Source organism: Pavona decussata, unplaced genomic scaffold (assembly GCF_977016875.1).
Source record: "Pavona decussata unplaced genomic scaffold, jaPavDecu1.1 SCAFFOLD_175, whole genome shotgun sequence".
NCBI classification, from domain to species: Eukaryota; Metazoa; Cnidaria; class Anthozoa; order Scleractinia; family Agariciidae; genus Pavona; species Pavona decussata.
This window is the reverse complement of record NW_028145586.1, coordinates 4,053,297-4,065,000: the sequence shown is the minus strand read 5'-3', so window position 1 is coordinate 4,065,000 and position 11,704 is coordinate 4,053,297. Positions and strand designations below refer to the sequence as shown.

The 11,704-nt window shown below is 40.7% G+C and overlaps 1 protein-coding gene and 1 pseudogene across 2 annotated transcripts in view; one reads left to right on the top strand and one right to left on the bottom strand.

The window, feature by feature from the left end:
- The first annotated feature begins 3,444 nt into the window (after nucleotides 1–3,444).
- Nucleotides 3,445–4,627, top strand: LOC146463755 (uncharacterized). Its single transcript, XM_085084078.1, has one exon. It carries the CDS (start codon nucleotides 3,578–3,580, stop codon nucleotides 4,334–4,336), a length of 759 nt encoding a protein of 252 aa, XP_084940204.1. The 5' UTR covers nucleotides 3,445–3,577; the 3' UTR covers nucleotides 4,337–4,627.
- A 3,366-nt stretch (nucleotides 4,628–7,993) lies between these two features.
- The window catches only part of LOC146463753 (uncharacterized), a 44,320-nt pseudogene continuing 40,609 nt past the window's right edge, over nucleotides 7,994–11,704 (bottom strand). Inside the window, exon 6 of the transcript XR_014856863.1 lies at nucleotides 7,994–11,521. The product of XR_014856863.1 is annotated as an uncharacterized LOC146463753 (transcript). The remainder of the gene's footprint in view (nucleotides 11,522–11,704) is intronic.

Genomic DNA, 11,704 nt, shown 5'->3' with positions numbered 1-11,704 from the left:
TTACGAACGATAAGTACTTCATAGCAGTAAATTGAGTGATGAGAAAGGGAAACCTCAATACGGCATTTAAAAGCGAACACGCTTTATTTCGACTTTCACTGTTCCAGTTCCATGTAGTGTTGCTCTACTGGTTTTGGAACAGTCGTTCATGGGAGATGGCCTCAAGTGTCTTGACGATAGAAGGTAACATGTCAAAAAATACCTCGTATGTTTCATGCCTTTCGACCCATCGTGTAGACTCAAAAGCGTTGTTTTCTTTGTATCGGCAGCCTCCTTTTCTATAACTGCGCGCAAAAGCTGATTTCGTTTAGGGGGGTTCCGGAACCCCTGGAACCCTCCCATGGGTACGCACCTGATTTGACGGGTTTTCGTAAAATTCGTCCAATTTTTCTTTTCTTAAGACCAGGATGTTCTGAGGAAAATAGCAGTGGAATTTGCTTTTTGGTCCTAAAGTTCACGCTGCACGCCTGATGATAAATGGCATCGGCCGCTGGCAAATCATGAACATGTACCACTTCTGCCCACTCATTTTTCCTTTCGGAACAGGTTTGTTACACAGTATCTTTCGTTTCGAGGGTTGTCACCCTGAACACACCCCCTTATCTTCTCTTTTCAGGTTCCTCGAAATCAACTTTCGTTTCACAGAATAAACAGTCTGTTGTAAAGTTGAAAGACTTTTCAGCCTTGCGATCAAAAGAACGGCGGCTACTTGATAATTGTGAAATGGTACTCTCCTGTTTCTTAGCTCTGGTGATTTTAGTTGGGTGGCAGTATGTGCGGCGGTATGTTTGGTGTACCTTTTGACCGGAGCAGGTTGAATGATGTCATTGCGCTCTATGCTTGCCCGGTTAATACCCTCCCTTCCCTTCTCACAAAAGAGTTACGATGTCCTTTACGTGATCAAGTGATTTTTGGCAAATTGCGCAAGTGATTTCTTCATCCATTTTAGGATTCTTGATGGTCTAAAAAATAATTAGGATGCAACTTAGAATGTACCAAGCATACTTAATAGCCCTTGTCGCGGTTTTCGATGCTATTTTTGTTCAATGAAATATGCTAGAAAATATTATGTTTTTCTAAAAAGTTTCGTGAAAAAAACAAAAAACAAACAAGAAAAACAATCAGAAATTTATTTTTTGGGGCAGACAATTTAGCTAGCACAGGTTTAACGACATGATTGTGCAAGACGTCGTACTGCTTCCTTCTAATTTTTCTATAGATTTGTCTGTATGCAATTTCCCGCGGACTTCAATCCGGTTGAGAGTTTCGCGGGAAAAATTATTACTGACCACAAATTGTACGGGAAAATAAAACGTGACTGGGCGCTTTTCAGCACAGCTGCAGCCCCTAACTTGTTGTAGTTAACTGATGGCTTTGATATCTAAAGTTTTTAATTGAGAAATGTTTATCAAATTACTTTGTTTTTACGAAAATGCTTTGTAAGAGTATTTGATATCGGAATCTCGTACACTGGTCACTTGATGTGTACTTGCATGTTTTTCCGTTGTGTAAATATCAGAAATCCGATTGAAAATATTCCGCAAGGTGTACAATGTCTTTTTCTAAAGAATCGCAATTAATAGGATTTACGTGTCTGTATCTTTTGTAATTATCTCGGTGTTTGTGCATGTTTTATTTATTCATGGAGGTCGACTCTTTCCGAAGACACACGTTTAGTGTGAGGAAGTACTTAATTCAATTTACTGTTATAAGAACTAAAGAATATTGTAGGTACTCTTGAGTGTGTCTTACCAGAACTAAACATTGCAGAATCACGTCTTCTAGCCATTTTGCTCGACAGAAATATTACAAACGTGCAAGGCAAGCACAAACACTCCGGAGTGAAATGTACATGTGTAACAGCGAGGGCGCCAGCTCCTACAAGACCGACTTCTAGTGAACCCGCTACGTTTTATTCTCCCACAATAATTTACAACATATTTAAATTAAACTATTTTTTTTTTAAACCTGAACGAAATCAATTCGGCGTGAGTGTAAACTTGAAAACAAAAACAAACCTAAACAACACTCTACCCAAAAAAGCAGACTTGAAAGTTTCACCAACATATTAAGCGTTTCGCTAGTACAGTTTTTTTTTTTTTTCACCAAAACAATATCTTCTGTTACTTAAAGTATTATAGGAACACATTAAATTGAACATTTAAACACGAAATTTCATTACATTTTTTTTATTAAGTTTAAGATCTTTACACGCGAGTTATAGTGTGTGTGCGGACACGTGACCCTTGATTTACCGTCCGCCATGTTGGAGGACCACTTTGATGGGTTTTCCCTGTGTTTACCATTCAGAGTGCGGGCATCGCAAGTGCTTTCAAGATATAACTCGCATTTTCCTTTCCTTCCTTGTGAATTAAAATCGGAAAGGTAGCTAATTTACAGTGCCCTTTTGTCATTTAAGGTATATTTCAACCACAAAGCCCCTTTATATCGATTTTTTGAGCCCTATTTTTTTCAATTTCTAAAACCGATTATTCCGCTCACTTTGTTTTGTCGGCCCGATCACTTTTAAATTTGAAAACATGATCCCGGTGTTGAAAATCGGTGAAACTAATAAAAATTGGTTTTAGTGCAACAGTTTCTTATAAATTGGGATCATTTTCATTTTCGACATGACTACGAGTGAAGAAATCATGACAAAAAATTGTAAAATCTACCAGTCTCACGGCGTATCTCTGCGCGATTTGTCTCGGTTCATTGATTGCACGCTACAATTTGTCTGCCTGAATTTTTTTATTCGAATTTAAATGGTTTCTATGAGAAAAATTGCCTTGATCCACGCGCGTTTCAGTGCAAGCAGCCTTCGAACGATCAAACTAGAGTGTGAATTGGTCTTGTTGATATAATGCCGTCGTTTTGTTTAATTGTTGGTTGTGGGAACAAAAACGACAAGTGTCCGAATGTAGCGTTTTGCCGTGTTCCGAAAGTTTTAACAAACCAAGGAGAACAAACGGAAAGATTGTCATCAGAAAGACGTACTCTTTGGTTAGCGGCAATCAGCAGAGATGACTTGACAGAAAAGATTTTAGAAAACGACAGAGTTTGTGGGAAACATTTTATCAGTGGCAGAGCAGCCCAACTTTGGGATAGATTCAATCCCGATTGGATCCCAACTGTGCACCTTGGTCACGAGAAAAAATCAATCGACGAAACAGCAAAATCACAAGCTAATCTGGAGCGTAGTGCCAGAATCAAGGAGCGCAGAAAACGTAAAGCCGAAAGAGAAGAAAAGGAAAAAGTGAAAGTTATGAAACTGGAGGAGGCTAGCGAGCCAGTTGAAGCGTTAATTGATGACATCGAAGATGTTACAGTTGATATGAGAGAGTTAAAATTAAAACATGTTGCCACAAATACAGACGAATCTGCCTGTCTAGCTGGTCGGCAGGGGGCGCCAGGACAAGTTTATGATGAAGAGTATTTTTGTAATGATGATGACAAGGTCAAATTTTACACTGGATTGCCTTCATACGAGATTTTGATAAAAACATTTTCCTTTATTGCTCCTCACGCAACTAGGCAATTCTCCCGTGCTCGCTTAAGCAAGTTTCAAGAATTTATTATGGTCCTTATGAAATTACGGCTAAACGTACCTCACCAGGATCTCGCCTATCGGTTTGGTGTATCTCGATTTGTTGTTTCAAGAGTCTTCAATTCATGGATCGAGGTAATGGATATTCGCTTGTCTCCTTTGATAGTGTGGCCTGAGCGCAAAGACCTTCAGAAAACCATGCCGAAATGTTTCATAGATGCATTTGGTCTAAAAACAACTGTGATTATCGACTGTTTTGAGATTTTCATTGACAGGCCTACCAATTTGCTGGCAAGGGCACAAACATTTTCTAATTATAAGCACCACAACACCGTTAAGGTGCTCATTGGCATTACCCCCCAAGGATCAATTTCATTTGTCAGTAAAGCATGGGGTGGTAGGGCATCAGATAAGTTTGTAACTGAAAACTCTGGTTTCCTTACAAACTTGTTGCCTGGAGACTTAGTTCTTGCAGACAGAGGGTTCACTGTCCATGAAAGCGTATGGTACTACCAGGCAAGCTTAAATATCCCTGCTTTTACCAAAGGGAAAAGTCAGTTAGATCCAATCGATGTGGAGAAGACAAGAAAAATTGCAAACGTACGAATACACGTGGAAAGGGTGATTGGAGTTTTGAGACAAAAATACACTATTTTGCAAAGTACATTACCTACAGATTACCTCACATGCAGGAAAAAAGAAGAGAAGGAAACCCCTTTGATTGATAGAATCATCAGGGTATGTTCTGCATTAGTGAATCTGTGCCCTCCAATCATACCATTTGACTAAAACTCACTCTTTGTAAGTGAACTAAACATGGCTTTGCATTTCAATTTGGTACACTTATTGAAAAAATAATTGATAATGCTCATAATTCTAGGGTCATAACATTAATGCAATGCTATAATGTCCTGATTGACATTGTCCCTTATTTTATCAGATATCAGAAATATTGCTGTAAGGTATTTTAAACATCTTCTAATTTCAACAAACTTAGATTCATGTTGAAAATTTTAAAACTCTCAAGATCACTGTAAACATTGTCACGTTTGACATAAGAGTCAAACTCTTTCGCATCAATGCAGTAGGGACACTTAACCTCACCCAACCCAAGGCCACAACAGTCATAGGAACAAATGAAATCGGGAGTGGCATGCAAAAATGGGTAATCTTTGTCTATGAATGTACCACACTTGACTGCTTTAAAGTTGTTATGTTTTGCCTTCATCTGCTTTTCATATTCAGCGATTGCCACTGTTGCCAACTCTTCATGTTTGCAGCCATGCCTTGTAGCTGCAGAAGGGAAGTTAAACACGTCGGGATAACCAATTTTTTTTGATAAGAGATTGTGATGGCTGTGCAGGATCAGTGTGACATGCTGCATGCCATTGAGATGCACCAATTCGTCCAGCCCTGTGATGATAGAAAGCACTGCTTTTAGCTTGGTTTATGGTTTCTTTCTCAATCATTTCTATTCGCTCATTTGTGAGGCTTATTTCAACTTTGTAGCACTGTTCTAGTAGCTCAGTATAATTAAGGTTTATGTATTTCTCATCAAACAAATCTCGGATAGATGGTATCCCTCTCGTTTTGAAATAAATTCATCTGCATATGTTTCTACTAAACTTAGACAAACAGGTTTGACTTTGCATTCATTGAGAGAACTGTACAACTGTTCAAGTTCATCCTTAGTTGGTTGCTGCACTGACCCCCGTACTGTAGGTGATTCTTTTATCCCTGTAGAGGATTGATCACTGTTATCATTCTTGCCGCACAAACTAAGATCGTTTAAAGACTTCTCCAGGCTGCCTTCAGTTTTCTTGCTGAGGAAAAGTTGATGTCATTAACTCTGGCGTAATCAGCCTTTTCAACATAACTTGGCAAAATCTAGCCACACTTAACCTGCGTACACGCTAACCTTCCGTTTTGTCTGGTGACAACTTCAAGATAGCATAGTACACTTGCTATATGTGAGCAACACTCACCCAGGCCAGCCATACACCCTGCACAATGTGCTGACATCACAGTACCTTATTCGTTTGTTATAATCCACAATTGCACTAGTGGTTCATTCAGTCTCTGCGAATGTCTTACTTTGGCCAACACCACAAACCTCTTGTTAATCATACATCCAAGGACACTGGAAATGAAGCCACTAACCATCTGGTTGTAAGCTTGAAGGCTTCTGTAAGCTTTAAATTGTGCGTTGGAATAAATCTAGTATCGAGCACAAGATACGAAAGTAAGTTTTAAATCCATGGATTCAACTGGTGGAAGGCATTTCTCGCTCAACGTTTTAGCTGGGATGAGAAGCGGATCTATACCAATCTCAGAAATTTTATCGAGATACCTATATTTTACCTTGCCTTCAAGATTTTCGCTATAATTTGAGAGCATCAGAGGCTCAACCCCTGTTGTTTCAGTCGCCATTTTGATTACGTAAGTCCTCCAACATGGCCGCCAGTAATTTTGTGACGTCATCCGCACACACACTAAAAAAAGTATAAGTCAGCCTCGTTCCCATGCCGTCGTAAAACGGTTCTCAGAGCTTCGTAATAAATCCCGTTTTTTGGCAACTTCCCCTAATGGGATTTTTTGGGACTTTTGGTATGTTATTAAGGATACATTTCTGAGTCTAGAGCCGTTCAAATACCTTCTGTTGCAATTAGTGGCAGGTTGACCGAATTTTCTTCATAAAATGACTGGACTACAAAGTCGGACCCAGTTGACAAAACACCACAGGGCCGGGAAGAAACTGCCCTTCATTTCCCTCAATTACGAATGGTTTTCTCTCCCAGAGTACAAAGACTCAGAGCTAAATTTGACAACCATCCGATGAATGCCATTTGAAAACCTGGGCGTACAATTGAACAGCTTTAATTCTGGGTGAGTATCGTTAGAACACGAATTTTAGTATGTAAATCAATATTAATTGCAGCCATTCAAAAAGTACTTCCTTATCGAAGAAGTCTTTCTAATTTTGCTACTTACTTAATTTAAACTCAATTGAAAGTTTTCAAGTATTCTTTGTATACAACTATGTACAACAAAAGCTTTTTAGTCAAACCGTGCCTAGAACTTTTACCGCGTCTGTTTTCATGAAGGACGGTGACAGGAGAGCCTGTGTCCACCCACCTAACCGAGCTATCCTCAGTTCGCCAACTTTTTATTATACAAAAACTTTATTAAATGGCCTTTACCTATGCTTTAGTGGGGTGATCCCTATATTTTTTACTTCCTTTTTCAAAAAGACGTGAAAGTTAAACTAGGAAATTAATGATTTCGGTAATTTTAGTGCATCATAACTGTGATCTTACGTCTAAACCTTGTGAACCAATACATCTATACTTTAAAACATAACATCACATTTCTTTAACAAGCCATTTCAATGTTTTAAAATCATGAAGCATGACCGTAACCGTGCTAGCCCCCGGAACCAAACAGATTTTCAGTACGATATGCAAGGTGCGGCAATGAAAAAGATTTATACAGTAATAACTTTGCGTTGAAAGAGGAGCTCTGAGGGCATCCTCTCTCCATCACTTCCATTCACTGACTGTGTCTTGGAGCTTCACCCGATTCTGTCGATTAGTATAGTATGATCGCATTACTTTAATTGCACCACGCTCAAATCCATAGGCTTCTAGTTTCTTGATCAACAACGGGAAGCTGAGAGAGTCGAACGCTTTGCTCATATCCGTAGAGAGCAGGACTACAGATTTGTTGTTGTCAATAGCTGTTTTCCAATCCTCAACCAGACGCAGGAGGGTTGTCTCGCAGCCCTCGCTCTTTCGATACGCAGTCATTTGATAGTAAAGACGCGCGCATAACGGTTGGTTATTTGCTTTGTCAGTAAATTCTCAAATATATTGTCTTTTACGATGAGTGATGTGATAGGGCGGTAGTTATTCTCCTCTTGTTTATCGCCCTTCTTATAGACCAGTGTCCAGTCTCCCATTTTCCATGGCGACGGCCATTTTCTCTGCCTCAAGCAACTGGTAAAGAGACTGATCAGCAATGAAGACGTTCCAATAGCAGGAAGCTTGAAACGTTTAGGAAATATTTGTGACTCCAAGCCACCTGACTTTTAAGGATATAGGTCCTCGAGCGCGCGCTGTACCTGGCTTGTCGTTATGTTTTCAAAGTCAAATGAAACCCCACCGTAGGCATTACGTATAGCCACAATACTGCAGTGTCCCTCAAGTTTTTCGTTTTCCAGGCTTTTAATCGCATCTCCTCTGGTGTCTTTTGCGACGTTTGTAAAGTTAGTCGCCAACATGTCAACAACCTCAGAGTGATCTTTAACAAGAGAGCGGTTTCCCTTTTTCAGGTAAATCGGTACATCCTCATTTGTCTTGTCACTTATGAAGGCTTTAAATGTGTCATAAAAGGCCCCAGGCCTAGTGTTTGATTCATAAGATTTAATTTGCCAGTAAGCCCTAATCGCCTTTGTTCTCTCTCTAGTAGCAATCAGTGTTTATGCATTTCTTTTAAAGTGCAAACTTTTCCTCAGTGCGTTATTTGGCGAATTTGATCGCAAACGCCCGCTTATCTCGGATTGACTTTTTCCATTCAGGGGTCATGTATGGGATGTCTTTGCCCCTAAATCTTTTCCTTCTTATTGGCGCTTGCAAATCGATGACAAACGCAGTCAATCCCGTCCAGAAATCGTACATACCATCAACATCATTAAAAATTTCTCCCACATGCAAGGGTGCATCGAGTAGCTCTTGGTTTAACAGTTCAAAGTCATTGTCCTTAGTATATCTAGAATCGATGATACGTACTTTGTGTTTGCAGACTTGTTCTACAATTTCGCCGTAAATGAGGCAACGATCACTTAACAAAGGCTGATAGAAACCACATTTATTGACCATCTCTGAGGTGTTAGTACGTAACACATCCAAGAGTGATTCAGAATGAGCGGTTAACTTGGAGGATTCATTAATCGTGCAATGCATACCATTGACCTCTTCAAGATCTACAAGAATCTTCCCATCTCCGTTATCTGGTTCTAATCTGGTTCTGGTAAAAGCTGATACTATGTCATCCCGATAACATGGTAAATATCAGCAGTGCTTCTATGTTCTTCTCCAAATAGTTTTCTTCTGACATCTAACGCGTGCTGGTGTGACTGAAGAGCAGACGTGTAGTCACCAAGCTGATAATCTGTGACTGCGATATCATAGTAACTATGTGCTGTTTTTGCATGTTCTTCACCAAACAGTTTACTTCTAACATCTAAAGCACGCTGGTATAAATGGAGAGCAGAATTGTAGTCACCAAGCTGAAATTGTGCGACCCCGATCTGATGGTAACTATCAGCTGTGCTTCCATCTTCTTCTCCAAAAAGTTTTCTTCTAATATCTTACGCGTGCTAATCTGACTGGAAAGCAGAGGTGTAGCAACCAAGCTAATATTGTGTGTCCCCGATACCATGGTAACTATAAGCTGTGTTTGCATGTTCTTCTCCAAACAGTTTTCTTCTAACATCTACTGCCTGCTGGTGTGACTGGAGAGCAGAGGTGTAGTGACCAAGCTGATATTGTGTGAACCCGATCTCATGGTAACTATTAGCTGTGTTTGCATGTTCTTCTCCAAACAGTTTTCTTCTAACATCTAACGCCTGCTGGTGTGACTGGAGAGCAGAGGTGTAGTCACCAAGCTGATATTGTGTCATCCCGATCTCATGGTAACTATTAGCTGTGTTTGCATGTTCGTCTCCAAACAGTTTTCTTCTAACATCTACTGACGCCTGCTGGTGTGACTAGAGAGCAGAAGTGTAGTCACCAAGCTGATATTGTGTCATCCCGAGTAAATGGTAACTATTAGCTGTGTTTGCATGTTCTTCTCCAAACAGTTTTCTTCTAACATCTAACGCGTGCTGGTGTGACTGGAGAGCAGAAGTGTAGTCACCAAGCTGATATTGTGTGTCCCCGATACCATGGTAACTATCAGCTGTGTTTGCATGTTCTTCTCCAAACAGTTTTCTTCTAACATCTAACGCCTGCTGGTGTGACTGGAGAGCAGAGGTGTAGTCACCAAGCTGATATTGTGTAAACCCGATCTCATGGTAACTATTAGCTGTGTTTGCATGTTCTTCTCCAAACAGTTTTCTTCTAACATCTAACGCCTGCTGGTGTGACTGGAGAGCAGAGGTGTAGTCACCAAGCTGATATTGTGTCATCCCGATCTCATGGTAACTATTAACTGTTTTTGCATGTTCTTCTCCAAACAGTTTTCTTCTAACATCTAACGCGTGCTGCTGTGACTGGAGAGAAGAGGTGTAGTCACCAAGCTGATATTGTGTCATCCCGAGTGAATGGTAACTATTAGCTGTGTTTGCATGTTCTTCTCCAAACAGTTTCCTTCTAGCATCTAACGCGTGCTGGTGTGACTGGAGAGCAGAGGTGTAGTCACCAAGCTGATATTGTGTGAACCCGATCTCATGGTAACTATCAGCTGTGTTTGCATGTTCTTCTCCAAACAGTTTTCTTCTAACATCTAACGCCTGCTGGTCTGACTGGAGAGCAGAAATGTAGTCACCAAGCTGATATTGTGTCATCCCGAGTGAATGGTAACTATTAGCTGTGTTTGCATGTTCTTCACCAAACAGTTTTCTTCTAACATCTAACGCCTGCTGGTGTGACTGGAGAGCAGAGGTGTAGTCACCAAGCTGATATTGTGTAAACCCGATCTCATGGTAACTTTTAGCTGTGTTTGCATGTTCTTCTCCAAACAGTTTTCTTCTAACATCTAACGCCTGCTGGTGTGACTGGAGAGCAGAAGTGTAGTCACCAAGCTGATATTGTGTCATCCCGAGTGAATGGTAACTATTAGCTGTGTTTGCATGTTCTTCACCAAACAGTTTTCTTCTAACATCTAACGCCTGCTGGTGTGACTGGAGAGCAGAGGTGTAGTCACCAAGCTGATATTGTGTAAACCCGATCTCATGGTAACTTTTAGCTGTGTTTGCATGTTCTTCTCCAAACAGTTTTCTTCTAACATCTAACGCGTGCTGGTGTGACTGGAGAGCAGAAGTGTAGTCACCAAGCTGATATTGTGTCATCCCGAGTGAATGGTAACTATTAGCTGTGTTTGCATGTTCTTCACCAAACAGTTTTCTTCTAACATCTAACGCCTGCTGGTGTGACTGGAGAGCAGAGGTGTAGTCACCAAGCTGATATTGTGTAAACCCGATCTCATGGTAACTTTTAGCTGTGTTTGCATGTTCTTCTCCAAACAGTTTTCTTCTAACATCTAACGCCTGCTGGCGTGACTGGAGAGCAGAGGTGTAGTCACCAAGCTGATATTGTGTGAACCCGATCTCATGGTAACTATTAGCTGTGTTTGCATGTTCTTCTCCAAACAGTTTTCTTCTAACATCTAACGCCTGCTGGTGTGACTGGAGAGCAGAAGTGTAGTCACCAAGCTGATATTGTGTGATCCCGATCTCAAGGTAACTATAAGCTGTGTTTGCATGTTCTTCTCCAAACAGTTTTCTTCTAACATCTAACGCGTGCTGGTGTGACTGGAGAGCAGAGGTGTAGTCACCAAGCTGATATTGTGTCATCGCGAGTGAATGGTAACTATTAGCTGTGTTTGCATGCTCTTCTCCAAACAGTTTTCTTCCAACATCTAACGCCTGCTGGTGTGACTGGAGAGCAGAAGTGTAGTCACCAAGCTGATATTGTGTGAACCCGATGTCATGGTAACTATTAGCTGTGTTTGCATGTTCTTCTCCAAACAGTTTTCTTTTAACATCTAACGCCTGCTGCTGTGACTGGAGAGCAGAAGTGTAGTCACCAAGCTGATATTGTGTCATCCCGAGTGAATGGTAACTATTAGCTGTGTTTGCATGTTCTTCTCCAAACAGTTTTCTTCTAACATCTAACGCCTGCTGGTGTGACTGGAGAGCAGAGGTGTAGTCACCAAGCTGATATTGTGTCATCCCGAGTGAATAGTAAATGTTTGCTTGTGCATTGAGAATGACCCGTGGTTTGCAGTTGAATCGAGAAGGGATTTTCTCAGGAGGCTTTGTAATATCTTCTTGGCATCGAAAATTCTTGTCTCTCCTAAAACAGCTGCAGCGACCTCGATAGTGAAATTTGAAGGAAGAATGCATAAGGAAACTAGCGCCTCTTTTTCTTTTGCAGA

What these genes read in the sequence shown, in the direction of transcription:
- LOC146463755 (XM_085084078.1), top strand. Translation starts at nt 3,578, where the DNA reads ATGGTCCTTATGAAATTACGGCTAAACGTACCTCACCAGGATCTCGCC.